The 14352-nt window shown below is 42.3% G+C and overlaps 1 protein-coding gene across 2 annotated transcripts in view; it reads left to right on the forward strand.

Moving 5' to 3' along the window:
• The first annotated feature begins 5625 nt into the window (after positions 1-5625).
• DCBLD1 (discoidin, CUB and LCCL domain containing 1) overlaps positions 5626-14352 on the forward strand; it is a 72898-nt gene continuing 64171 nt past the window's right edge. Inside the window, exon 1 of one of the 2 annotated variants that reach the window (XM_049899803.1) lies at positions 5626-6004. In XM_049899803.1, coding sequence (XP_049755760.1) covers positions 5761-6004 — 244 coding nt within the window. In that variant the 5' untranslated portion in view covers positions 5626-5760. The remainder of the gene's footprint in view (positions 6005-14352) is intronic. The other variant, XM_049899804.1, reaches the window with a different exon arrangement.

Consider the following 14352-nt stretch of genomic DNA (forward strand, 5'->3'; position numbering starts at 1 on the left):
TTTACAATGTGTCAGCTTTCTCATTATTTCCATTCTGGCTGTTCTGTTTCCATTAATTTAGCTTCCTCATCTCCCTTTACCTTCTCATTTTTGGTCTAGGGTAAATATTGACCATTAGGTCTCATTTAGATGATTATTTAGAAAAGCACAGTCCTCTTGGCTGATATTATTGATTTTATGAGTCACTCTGTCTTTTGGCTGATAGGTGATTACTGGGAGTGGCTTAAGTTCCAAGTTTAAAATGTATACCAGGGCTACAGCCTCAGGGGTTCCTCTAGCCTTCACCAGTCCAGTAAGTCTGGCCTTGTTAGGAACTTGGGTTTTCCTGTGCTTTTTTTCGGATTTTATCTAGGGCCACCTATTATATCCCTGGTTAGAACTGTCCATAGTAGTAGCTGGGCACCATCTAGTTCTTCTGGTCTCAAGGTAGGTGAGGCTGTGGTTCTAGTGGACTACTGTCCTGTAAACTAGTTTCTTCTTTGAGTCTTTGATTTCCTTCTTTTTCTTTTGCTACAAATGCATAGAAACCAATAGTTTGTCTTAGATGGCTGCTCCCAAACTTTTAAGACCCCAGACTGTATTTACCAAACTAGGATATAGAACATTAGCTTTACAAGCTATGTTACTCCAGTTGACTGAGCTGTCCCCGTAAGACTATGGTCCTAAGCCCTCAAACCCAGTAACTCAATTCCAAGAGGTGTTTTGTTATGTCTGGGAAGTATCCATAACTATGCATTCTAGATCCATAAGGTTTTTACTGGTTAACTTTTGGAAGTAAATCACCAGGCCTTTCTCCCTAGTCTGTCTTAGTCTAGAAGCTCTGCTGAAATCTGTCCATTATGCGCAATCCTGTTGGTATTTGAAATACTGGTGGCTTAACTTCCAGCATTACAGCAACACACAAGCCACTACAATGTCATAAACTGACAGATGGGTGGTGGTTTCAAATATTAGAACCACTCAAATAATCATCCTTGTTTTTCATATACTTTCATCTAACAGCCTTGGGTAGACTCTAGCCTTTAAAGTTGGCTCCAGGCTGAAGAGAACATACCAAACCATTTTATAGTTCTCACTGTTAACTAATAAATTGACATTGATACTTGTTTTGATACTTCTCTGGTTAAGTTAATCATGGAGGTAAGTATCCCCAATTCCAAGCACATTGACAAAAATGAAGTTTCTGGACCTACAAAAGAGAGGGCCAGAGGGTGAGACCTGTCCACACAGTGAGCTACAGCATTTAAGAAGCTCTGCTGGAGCTTAGAGGGCAGGGCTATCTGATGAGCATCAGTCTGAAAAGTCAGTAAGGAGTTCTAGATGCAGAAACAATGTGGTTGCTGTAAGTTATTTTGGCTATTGCATTCAGAATTAAATCTTCTCTCTCACTGTGTATATTCTATGACTCAATATGTCTTATGGTTCTTTCTACCTTTTAAATATTTCTAAGTCTGTCTATGGCTTTATTCCTACCTGGGGATCTCATTAAAATGTGGAGTCTTGTTCAGAGGTCGGGGTGGGGTGAAGGATAAGAGTCTTTATTTCTAACAAAGCTCCCAGGTAATATGGCTGCTGGTGATCCAGAGACCCCACTTTGAGTACAAGGGCCTAGGTCCCATGATCTCTAGCCTGGAGTAGTGCCACCAGCTCCTAACTGGTCTCCCTGCTCCCTTTCCCATCCATTCTCACCTGCATCCAGCGTAATCTTTCCCTGCTTCCCACTGACCTAGGAACTAGTCCCTGACTCAGGTAACCACCCCCTCAGATCCTGCTCCTGTCTCCCACTCCCTCTCCAGCCTCCCACTCCCTCTCCAGGCTCACATACGTGTCTCAGGTTCTGTCCTGTAGCCATGATGAACTAGACTCAATTACTAATAGGCATTTCATATTCTCTATTTCTGAGCTTTGTCAAAAGTCCTTCTCATCTGGTAAAGGTTGATTTTCTTTCTCTCAGATTCCCACAGGCTTTTAAAATCTAGCTTATATACCCTTCCTCTTAGATTCTATAGCACCCTGAACCCCTGCTATCTGCACTTACCACACTATGCGATTTTCTATTATTAGATTGTAAATGAAACATAGAAAATACATGTATGCATTTTCATTGTATCTCCATTACATTGTTTTACATATGTTGTTGATGTTAGTTTCATCAGTTTGGCTCTGATTCATTGTGGCCCCATGTACAACAGAGCAAAACACTGCCTGGTTCTGTGCCATCTTCATGGCCATTGGTATGCTTGGGTCCATTGTTGCAGTCACTGTGTATTTTGAGTACCTGCAACCTAGAGTGCTCATCTTCCAACACTGTGTCCAACAGTATTCTGTTGTGATCCATGAGGTTTTCACTGGCGAATTTTCAGAAGTAGGAAACCCTGGTGGTGTAGTTGTTAAGTGCTACAGCTGCTAACCAAAAGGTTGGCAGTCCGAATCTGCCAAGCACTCCTTGGAAACTCTATGGGGCAGTTCTACTCTGTCCTATAGGGCCGCTATGAGTCGGAATTGACTCGACGGCACTGGGTTTGGTTTGGATTTAGGTTGCCATATCTTTCTTCCTAGTTGGCCTTAGGCTAGAAGCTCTGCTGAAACCTGTCCACCGTGGGCGACCCTGTTGGTATTTGAAATACTGGTATGGCTTCCAGCATCACAGCAACATGCAAGTCACCACAGTACAAAAAAGTGACAGACTGGTAGTGGGTTTTACATATAGAAATTGCTTAAAATGTATTTATTGAATTCAACTGGAAAAGATAGAGCACCCAGAAAGTAAAAGCAATTAAGGGTTTCAAATGTATATCTCAGTTGGTCCTCTTCACACCAATCAGGGTTACTAAATGTTAACGATAAAACTGATTAGATCCTCAAGTTGAACCCGCACTTTCTCCACTGAGTCATAATTTATTTCGAAGCTTTCTCACTAAAATCAGAGTAGGGTTGTAGTTCTGTTTAAATTTTATCTTATCTAAGCAAGACAGAATACATATTTTATATATAAGATAGGTTCTGACCAGCTGTTCTCTATTTTTACAGAAGAAAGAGCTAGCAAATATAAGCATAAATTGTAGTAAGGTATTCAAATTAAGGAAAGGCTGTCTGGATGATAAGTGGGGGACGGGTTCAGTGTGAAGAGGCCTTATGATTCTTTTTTCCCTGAAAATTTTTCACTAGGTAAGCAGTTCTTTAATCTCACTATAAGAGATGCCATGGATGGACCCTAATAATTATAATTTTTCTTAATGGAATCTTGGAACTCTACTAAGTTCTAAGATTCTATAATGCATTATAAAGAAATAAAACCAAAATGAAATCTTCTCAAGAATAAAAACAGTACATATTGTTAATATAAAAGTTTGTGTGGTTGAAGTACATTCAATTTTATGTGGCTTGTTTTATTACATACAAAAATGTAATTGATAAAATACTTTCACATTTTTCTTTCATTATGCTTTTCTTACCTAGAGGTTTTCTTTTAACTTTCAGGGAAGGAATAGCATCATGAAAGCACTAATATCCAGCTAGCCTTTTTGTTTTCTCATTTCTACTAGATCCCAAAGCTCTCACCTTATCTAGCTCAGGATTCAGGAAAATAGTTTATTCCACTCCTATCAAGGTATTGCCCAAGATGGAAAAGGTAACCCTAGGGAGCCCACCTGCCCTGCCCTGTGAATTCCTCACTGGCCAACAATGCTTTCCATTGTGTTTGCTTCATTCATAGCTCACAGAGCCAAACTGGTTAGAGCCCAGCAGCTGCCGCCTAAACTGGTTTTCTCAGAAAGAATGAAGTCTGGAGTTAAGGTATGATTCAGTGTATCAACGTATCTTTTAAAAAGAGACTTTTTTCTCTTTTGGTACGGAGAATATTCAACATTTTCATGCATGTGAATTTACCTGAAAAAAAAAAAAAGATAAAATCTATTATGGAATACCTCCTAGATGCTAGAACTTTGTATTTTAGTCCCTATGACAACCAGGAGAGTTAGGTGTTATACTCCCCAAGGCAACTGAAGCCCAGAGAGAATCATTCTCTTACCTAGAGTATTTCACCCCATTGGTGGCTGACCTGGCAGCCTTATTTCCGAAGCCCAAGTTATTTCCTCTAAGCTTTGCTGCCTCTAAGAAAGGAAGGCTCCCAAGACAATTTCGTTTGGCATTTCAAATGCTTTTAGAATAAAAGGAAACCCTGGTGGCATAGTGGTTAAGAGCTACACCTGCTAACCAAAAGGTTGGAAATTTGAATCCACCAGGTGCTCCTTGGAAACCCTAAAGGGCAGTTCTACTCTGTCCTATAGGGTAGCTATGAGTCGAATCAACTTGACTACAACTTTTCTCTTTCTTTTTTTAGAGTAAAAAAGGAACGCAGCTTTGAAAGGAGTCTCTTGGGGTAAATAAGCCAAAGTGCACCTGATGCGCAAATAGTGGGCTTTGGGGATGCTGTTGCTTCCTTCCCGCCAGCAATACCTCCCCCTCTTCCCACCTCCAGGTGTAGCTGTGGCTGTGTCTCACCCAAACAGCAGAGCTCCAGGCTGTGGTTTGAAGGCTATGGCAGCGCGCGGAGGAAGCGCAGGAGGACTAGAGATGTCCCTCTTTTTCCGTTTTTTTTACTACCCTGTGGGTAGTTCTACTCTGTCCTATAGGGTCGCTATGAGTCGCAATCTACTCGAGGTCAACGGGTTTTTTGGTTTTATTACCCTATTCAATAGGATTGTCACTTATTACCTGACTACAGTAATATCCTCGTAATTCTTCACTTTTCCCACCTGCCCTCCTCAAGCCCTTCTTTACTTGAGAGAATCAGATTGTGTCACTCTTCTGTCTGAAACCTTCACTGGCTGCTCATTGCTTTGAAGGTCAAGTTAAACGTCCTTTAAGGGGGCGTTCCAGACCCTTGCACGTTCTGGTTCCTGCTCTGCGCTCTGGCTTCCATCTCTGGACCTGCACCTATTTGTTCACTGTGCTCCAGCACCCTGTCTCTTTCCTCCCTCTGCACACCTGTTTGTTCTCCTGTCCTCCTTCCGTTTTACCAAACCCCGCCCACCCCCAAAACTCGGTTTAGGGGCCACTTTACGCTATGAGTCGGAATCGACTCAACCAACGGCACTGGGTTTTTGTTTTTCACTGACGAGGCCTTCCCTGGCTGATAACCTCCGCTCCACTAATTAGATCTCCCTGAATGTGCTCCACTATCATCCTTCATTTACACTTTATACTTGCCTGATTATTTTTAACCTCTCCAGGTGCTACAAGGGTGTAACACTATGTTTGGCAGGCATATGGCACATTTACTGAAACTTAATAGCGAATGAATGAATGAACGCATAGGCAACTTGAATTGGGTCTTAATTGTCACTGTCATCATTCTACTATCAAAATATTTCGAGGCTCCCTAAAACACCCCAGGCATGCCCACCTCTGTCAGGTTGGCAAAGCCCTGGGGGAGAGCAGCCTGTCTAGGGCGCCCACCGCGCTCAGGCTCTCAGGGTAGGACCCTCGGCACAGCGCGGTTCGGGGAAGGTCTCACGGCCAGGTATCCTCCCGGCTCCCAGGTTCACGTGTGTTGGGGGAGGAGGGGAAGGAAGGAGTAAAGCAGGGAGTGCCGGGATCCGGAGGAGACCTGGGGCTGCCCCCGACGCGCCTCCAGCCTCGCCGCTGCCACCCGGGAGAGCGACTTCCTCCTCTGGGGGGCAGGCGCGCGGGCCGGGGCGGGACGAGGCGGGGCGGGGCGGGAGACGCCCCCGCCGGGCTGGGCCCGGGACCTCCCCAATGGGATTCGTTGCGGGGCAGCCGCTGCGCCCGGTCCCGGCGCCGCGCTCGGCCGCGGAGGAGGCGGCCCTGTGCGGACAGCGGCGGCGCGGGGCCGGCGGAGGGGAAGTCGAGCCTGCCAAGCCGGAGCGCTGCGGGGCTATGGTGCCCGGTGGCCGCGCACGGGCAGTGGCTGCGGGGCCCGGCCTCCTGACGCTGCTGCTGGCCGTCTCCGCCCCGCTCCGGCTGCTGGCGGAGGGACCCGGTGAGTGGAGCGCGCCTGGCGGAAGGCGGGATCCGGGGCGCCCAGGCGGGCTGCAGGCGGGCTGCGGGCGGGCTGGGCCTGGAGGGACGCGGCGGGGAGGAAGTGGGACTCGCCGCCTGCACCCCGCCGCGTCGGGCCGGCCCGCCGAGAACTAGTTCTGCCTGGCGGCTGCTCGCGGCGAAGTTACTACATTCCGGATTGTTCTCCCCTCCTACTGCCCCCTGCCCGGAAAAAAAAAAACTCGGCCGCCGCCGCACTTTATCTCTTCGCCGGCCCCAGCCCAGTTCCCTTAGTTTCCAGACTTCCTGACTGCTGATCCCGTGACAAGTGACAGGGCCCAGGGGGTCAAAAACTGCCCTCCCGGCCGCCTTAGGGGAGAGTCGTGTTCGGGGACGGTTCTCTGAAGCCTCCTTTTGAGAAAGCTGTTCAGTTGGGCGGCCGGGCCCTACCTGTTGCCTTCTCCGCCCTGCGCGGCGTTGGAATCCTAGCATGTGCGTTTGTCTTCTTGTGAGGAATGGCTGGTAGTGTTTTCCGAAGTTGGCCTCGTAAGGAGGCGGTCAGATAGTGCTGCCGCCTCTCCACAAGAGTCCTCTTTGCGCCTTAACTTGGAATCATGTGGCTCGGATTCTTCTTCGATGTTTGAGCAAGTCGACTCCCAACCATGCTGGTTTTTCTCTGGACCTGATACTTGGCTTCGAATTAGGCCTTCAGAGTGTACCTTCTGTGTATGTACCACGTTAAAGTAGTAAACCGTTTTACCAGCCAACGTGGCGCTTGGTGCTCTGGGTGGAGCAAACAGTTAAGTCTCGACTCTTAGCAGAAAGGTTGGCGGCTCAGACCCATCCAGAGGTGACTTGGAAGTAAGGCCTGGCGATCTGCTTCCAAAAGGTCACAGCCTTGAAATTCCTGTGAGATTCATTTCAGTCTGCACATATGGTATGGGGTCACCGTGAGTCTGCATCAACTCAATGGCAGCTAACAACAGGTGGCTCTACTTTATGAATCCTGGTTAATTAGTTCTTTTTAATTCAAACAGATAAAAGGAGGGTAAAGGTAATTTTGATAGCAAGGGACAGCTTTCTGCTGGATTTTTTCAGTTCTTGTTTGTCTCCTCTCTTTACCTGATTCTGTCCATATACAGCTGAGGTTTTAAAGGGAGGTGAGGCTATCCAGAATATTTGACAGCTTTTTCCCCTCCAGCGTTTTCTGGGTAGATTAGAATCAAAAGTAAGCCAGATGCTAGCTTTTTCCCTGAGTCATGTGTCCATACCCAGCCTGAAACATTGGTACTTAAGATTTTTTTCTTTTTGGTGAGAAAACTTATATTTACAATTAGCCAACTGGACTCAGTTTCCAAAAAAAAAAAAAAAACCCATTGCCCTCCAGTCATTTCTGGCTCACAGCGACCCTATAGGACAGAATAGAACTGCCCCAGAGAGTTTCCAAGGAGCGCCTGGTGGATTCGAACTGCCAAATTTGTGGTTAGCAGCCTAGCACTTCACCACTATGCCACCAGGGTTGGACTCAGTTTAGATGATCCCAATTTTTCTTGGCAACATCTAAAACATCCTACCCAGGAGCCAGTCGAACATATATGCTTTCTTCTCTCCATCAGGCCTGATCAAGATGTTGACCTTGGCCATGTCGGTGTCACAGAGCTTCTTCACAGCCTGTTTGATCTGTTGCTTGTTGGCCTTGACATCCACAATAAACACAAAACCCAGTGCCATCGAGTCGATTCCGACTCAGTTGTTACCTTAGATCTTCTTCATGGCTGACTCAGTGGTCAGGGGGAACTTGCTGATGGCGTAGGGGTCAAGCTTGTTTCTCCTGGGGGCACTCTTCCGAGGGTATCTGGGCTGCCTTTTTTTTTTTTTTTCAGAGTCTCAGAGTCGGGATCCATTGGAAGGCGATGGGTTTGGGGTTTTTTTTTTGTTTCAGACCTCAGTGTCTCGGGCCACCGGAAGGTGGGCGAAGTGCGGATCTACTTTTTTCTGTGTGTGTGTGTGTGTGTGTGTGTGTGTGTGGCTGTGTGTGTGTGTGTGGCTGTGAGTGGCTGTGGACGCCTTTCAACACTGCCTTCTTGCCCCTGAGCGCCTTTGCTTTGGCTTCACTTTGGGAAGGGGCAGGGGCTTGGGCTTCCTTCTTCGCTTTCAGGGCTACCTTCCAAAAAAAAAGGTCTCCGAGGCCCGTTCCGTACTCAGGATTTTGATGGTGGTTCTTAAAAGTTTACTCTCATGCCGATTTGTAAAAACAAAACAACCAAATTTATTTTGTCTAGAGTGGTTGTAGCACAATACTAGACATACCGTAACAATTTTAATAAATACGTATGATTTTATTAAATATATATGATTTTGATAATGAGTTTTTTAAGCGTTTCTTCTTAAAAGAACTTCACAAATCACTGTTTGAAGATTCAGCTTTAATGCTCTATATCTATGACTCAGTCCAGCAGTGTGTCCCTTGTACTTATCTGGCTAAGGCTGTCACCCATCTTTCCAAATGAAGTTGTTAACTGGGTGCTTTGTAGAGTGGTTTTCTGGGAACAAGTGTGGTTGTTTAGATTCTTATGGAGCTTCAAATTTGAGACTGCATTGCGGTTGACTAATGGAAGAAAATACTGTCATTTGAGTTTCCATGAAACATATAAGCAATCAATAAAAAGGTAAGTATTCAGTCACACACGCGAAAAGCAAAGCTTAGATTTGGTATATTTTTTTGAAAAAAAAAAAAAAACCTAAGAACTCCAGCACCAATACCTCTTGAGTGAAGAGGCATAATCGATGATTTTTTAAAAAAATATTTCCCATATCTGTGATTTTCCTGATTTACACTCAGTCACTTATTTTTTCAGCTTGCCATAAATTTCCGCATGCAAACCTATTTTAAGTCTTGAGATACTACTAGCATAGTTGGGTGGTACATATAAATGATTTTAGCGCTCTCAATGTTTAGAAGAGGGTAGTCTTAGAAAAATTGTCTGTTTTTGGTAAGAAGAAAATACTAGTATTTATTGCATTTACCTTTATTGTTCTTCAAGTCAGCTTAGCGCGGTGCTTCTTAGCTCCCCAGGCTTCCCAGCGCATCTGATCACCACTTTCCCTAGAAGCTTTATAAAGCCCAACCTCATCTTTTGAATCTGAATTTTCAGGGAGGCCTGGGAACATGACTTTTTTAAAAATTCCGCTAGATAATTCTGATTCTAATCAGCTTTGAGAGGATGAAAACATTTCTTAGTGTTAGGGTTCTGATAAAGCGCTACCATCTGTGTTACAGACAATTTAATATTAGGCTTTTATTCGTTGTCTTATGTTTCAAGAAACATAATTTAATCTAAATATTTATAAGCCTGGTCAATGAAATTATTTAAAATTTTTTATGTCAGTTGGAGTTTAGTGATTCTGTGAAGCAATACTGGTTCCTTTGTAGGGCTGCTGCTTTACATATATGGTTCTTTTGTTCGATTTAGGAAAAAATGTCCACCCCTTTCAGTGTTCATAGCCTGCCAGGCCCGAGGCCCCAGGCCCCAGGGATGGTGAGCAGAGTTTGGGGTAATTTCAGCTCCCTTTTGGGCCCTAGTCCTCTGGATCTACTTAACTATATTCAGATATTTACGTAGATTTTTTGATGTGATTTTTGACCTGACATGATCACATGCATTTAATTAGTTTTCACTCTGTTTGTATAAACCCATGGACTTGAATTTAGTCCAGCCTTATTACCTCGATGTAAGATTTTTAGTAAAGTAAAACACCCTTAATTCATGAGATGAATTTGTTCTATGTTCCCATCTAACTAAAAATCTCCAATCCTCCCTTCACCAAAATATTTGCAAATTGATATTAATTATGGATTGCCTTGTTATAATTTAAGTATTAGTGAAGGATAAAAATGAGCAGTCAATCTCTGAGGCAACATCTAAACATAGGCTCAGATACTAAATACTTTAAAAAATTGCTTTAAAAAACTCTGCCCAACTAATTTGTTACTGCTTCATGGTTTGTTCCTCAGTCACTATTCATTTCTTTTGGTTAGAAATGGAACCAGCTGATATCTGGTGGTTTGGGTTAGTGGCTTTTTTAAAAGTAAGTACAGGTTTATTCTAGCACCTTCTGCACTGGTGTATGCACTTGCCCCAAACTTGCCCTCATCTCATCTGTCCAGGAGAAAATCTGGGATTTGGCCATCCCTGCAGGCTGTGAGAAGCCGTGGTGCCACAGTGGTTAAGCGCTACGGCTATTAACCAAAAGGTCAGCAGTTCCAATCCATCAGTCATTCCTTGGAAACCATAAGGGGCAGTTCTACTCTGTTCTATAGGGTCACGATCAGTTGTAATTGACTAGACCTCAAGGGGCTTGGTGTGGTAGGTTATAAGCCTCTGAGGGCAGCAACGGGGACTGTCATCCTTTTCTTCCTTCCTAGCACCCGGCAGAGGTGCTCAATAAATGTTCCTTGAGTTGAACTGAACAATCTCTTTGTGTTTAGGAGATATTTTCAAATTGTTTCCTAATTAGTGGAAACTAAATAATAAAGAGTCTACTAAAGTTCTCTATGAAGGCACATCTGCTGCTTCCATGAATTAATTTTGTTTATCGAGCCCAGCTCCCTTGGCATGGTTATTTCTATCTGTAAGGATGCCTTTTAAATGAAAGTGCAGTGGAGAGACAGGAACATGCCAGCAGAGCAATATGTGGCTTATTTTTTGGATCTCGTAGACATAATTTGTAGCACTCAGAAACATTAAGTTATACCATGTATTCCTGAAAAGAAAGAAGTATGCTAAAGGAACCATTAAATGAATCAAAGAATGATACTAAAACAGGAATTGAACTCTGAATAATGTCTCAAGGTGTACTTAGTAGCTTTTCATTTCATAAGTTGAAACTTTAACCTGACGGTGCTGAAACAGACATGGAAATCATAGGAAAAAAACCACAACTTGAAAATAAGGAAGGCATCTGTCATTTATGAGGGACTATGTTTTTATTTTTAAGATGCATGGAGAAACTAAGCTTATTGCAGTATTTAGTGGAGGTTTTAGTCATGTTAAGGCAAAAAAAACTTCGGAAAATATTTCCATTAGTTTTGAAGCTACTGCTGTGTGCACCTTAAAGCATAAAGTCAATTCTATACATATTAGAGCAGTTGGTGGTTTTTCTTTATTAAGGAGATACTGCACATAACCTACATGGCATTGCAACTTAGCACATAGTAAGAGCTCTATAAATGTTAGTTATCTTACTCTTCATTACTGTTTATCACTATTAGTTTGACAAATATCAGGGCCCTTGTCCTGCCTTCCCTAGTCTCCTCACTCCACTTGCCTCTGTGACCTCATGCCTTACTGCTGTCCTCTATTCTCATACCTCTCCAGCCATCCTTGCTTTCTTGCTATTTCTCAAAGATGTCAGGCACGCTTCTACCTCAGAGCCTTTGTACATGCTGTTCCCTCTGCCTGTAACGGTCTTACCCAAATATCCACAGAAGAAGGTTCCTTCTTCTTTCACTCTTTGCTCCAGTGTCTCTTTCTTGGGGAGAACTTTCCTAACCACCTATTTAAAATGGTAACTCTGTATTTTCCTTCTCTGCTTTGAGTTTTCTCTATAGCCCTTGCTGTCTTCCAACAGAGTATGTATTTATACACTTTTATTTAATTTGTCTATCATCCACCTAGTAGATCCATGAGTGGTTTGGTGCGTCCAACAGTTGCCAGCATTTAATAGATGCTCAATAGGGGATAGGTGCTAAAGAGGGAATAGGTGTTCAGGGGAGATGGAGTGAGAGGGTGGTGACTACAAACACAGCTCCTGCCCTGTTAAAGATGCAGAGCAGTGGGGAATCAAAACCGGGACAAGGCAAAGGACTGAAATTATGTGTCTAATTCAACTGTTGTTTGTAAGTAAGAAGTCTGAAAATATGAATTTAAAATAGAGAAACCTATCCTGGTATAATTCTGGCCTTTAGGATAAAAGGAAAAACATTGCCAAAATTTCAGATTTTTTTTTTTCAGTAAAACATTTTAGACTATAGACTAATTTTGTCCTTCTGCCGCTGAAGAGTCATGTTGATGTCATCTTCCAGGTGTTCATTCTCAACTTTTTATATGTGTATTTTTAAAGTAGTTGTTTGCGTTGGGGGTGGAAAATGAGGGCGACTTAATTGATGAAAAAGGAACCACAGGGTGATGTCTGGCCCTATGTAGAAATGAAGTCTAGCTGTGAACCTACCATGTGCTAAATCCAGAACCAGCTGCCAAACTTGCCCTTCAGTGGAAGCAGGAAAGGAGTGTGTGTGTGTGTCTCTAAGAGCCGTGTGTGTGTGTGTGTGTGTGTGACTCTAAGAGCCATGAGAGCAGAAATGGAGTCCTTTTTGTCCACCACTATCTCCTGATAACTAATTTTCTGAGTCAGTGCATGAAACGTGTGGCTGAGATTTGAAAGAATGTTGTAAAGGGTAATACTCCCCAAGTTGTTTCAGACAGAAGTTGCATGTATGACTATTGTGATGCCTTAGGAAGCACTGTGTATGTATTCAAGAAAATAACTAAATTAAACTCTGAAAAAGGTCTTGGGAATCTCCAAGACTCCTTTTCAGGCAGCACCAGGAGAGCTGCAATACATTAGGCTCTGGCAGTTTTGAGAATACAGGAGCAGGTTGTACATTGATTTGGACCAGGTGACTCAGTGGTCCAGTAAGGTCTTCAGATCATGTACATTTAGAGTGTCAGGGCCATTTGGGGACAGTGTTTAGGTGTTTTTGACATTAGCACTGTGTTAAGCCACATTATCATATATGCCTTAACTGTTCACTGCCATTTCCACTTGATGTATTAATCTAGTTTTTATGAGATATCAGTTTAGGAGCTATATTACTGTATGAAAGTGTACCTGATATTTGCAGAAATATCTTGGGTCTTGTATATATATGCCTGTATATGATAATTTTAAGTTAGGTGGAATTTTGTAGGAAAAGATGTAAAGAATAACATTGAAACAAGATAATGGCTAAGTGTTATTCCTATCACTTATTTATTTATTTATTTAAATAAAGCTATCCTGGAGCTTTTTAAAAATAGTATAAATTTAAGATGAGGCTTTCTTTCCTGACTACTTTCCTCAAGATCTTCTCTAATGCTTTCAAGGTAGAACAGTTTTGGAACAAAGCTGGGTATCAATAAATAACATTGTACTGATGTATCATAATCCTGCAAAGAACATGTTATACAGAGAACCACTAAGGATATTTTGACATATGTAAATTTTATATATAATGTGCACACACATGTATGTACTATCTACTATCTACTATTTGTTCTCATTAAGTATTAGGTAGCCACAAAAAATTAAATTTAGAAGATATGTGTAAGGCATAAAAAAAAAAAAAAAAGCTAATACCTGGGTACTTAGTCTACCACCTAGTTTGTATATGCTTTTGTATTCTGCTTTAATTCAACTTAATATTAACATTAAAAGCTTTTTACCATTCTATTTGGAAAAAAAATTTTTTTTTATGGAGCCATAACCAAACCCATTGCTTTGGAGTCGATTCCAAAGCATAAAAACCCTATTGGACAGAGCAGAACTGCCCCACAGGGTTTCCAAGCTTTATGGAAGTAAACTGCCATATCTTTCTCCTGCAGAGCAGGTTTGAACCCCTGACCTTTCGGTTAGCAGCTGAACACCTAACCAGTGCACCACCAGAGTTCCTTCATTATGGACCAATCATCATTAATTTAATCGCTCCTCTATGTGCTATTCTGGCTAACTATTTATTTTTAGAATTAGACTTTAGGTAAAGACTTGTTTCCAAATCATTATTGCTATAGAAGAATATCCATTGAGAAATAGAATTTTTGTGTCAGCTGACTTGTATCAGCTATAAATCTTTTTCAAAGGTTCTTGTCTTTTGTATGATTCAAATAACTCTGCCTTTCTTATGAAGTCAGAGATTATTTCATTATTTGTATTTTATTTGAAAGAAAAGTACAGAAGTTTATCTTTAAACATATTAACTATCAGAAAGGTAAGGTATATTTCTTGATCTTTCTTGAATGGGATTCTTAATTTCTACTTAAGGGGGTCACCCTTGTCAATGATTAGAATACTTGGAGTTTATCTGTGCTGAGAACCTTTATAATGAACATTTTCCAGTTCAAATTATAGCCACTAGTATAGCCTTTTGTATTCAGCGTCCAATGTATTTACATTTTACTGAAAGGAAAAAGAACAGTCTTTTTTTTTTTTTTTTTTCTTTCATCACAGAATGAAAGACTCTGGGCATTAGTACTATATGACTGCATTTTGTAATTGAGTGTGTTTAATACATGAGCCTAAAGATTGACTATA

This window comes from Elephas maximus, chromosome 1, assembly GCF_024166365.1.
Source record: "Elephas maximus indicus isolate mEleMax1 chromosome 1, mEleMax1 primary haplotype, whole genome shotgun sequence".
In the NCBI taxonomy this organism is placed as follows: Eukaryota; Metazoa; Chordata; class Mammalia; order Proboscidea; family Elephantidae; genus Elephas; species Elephas maximus.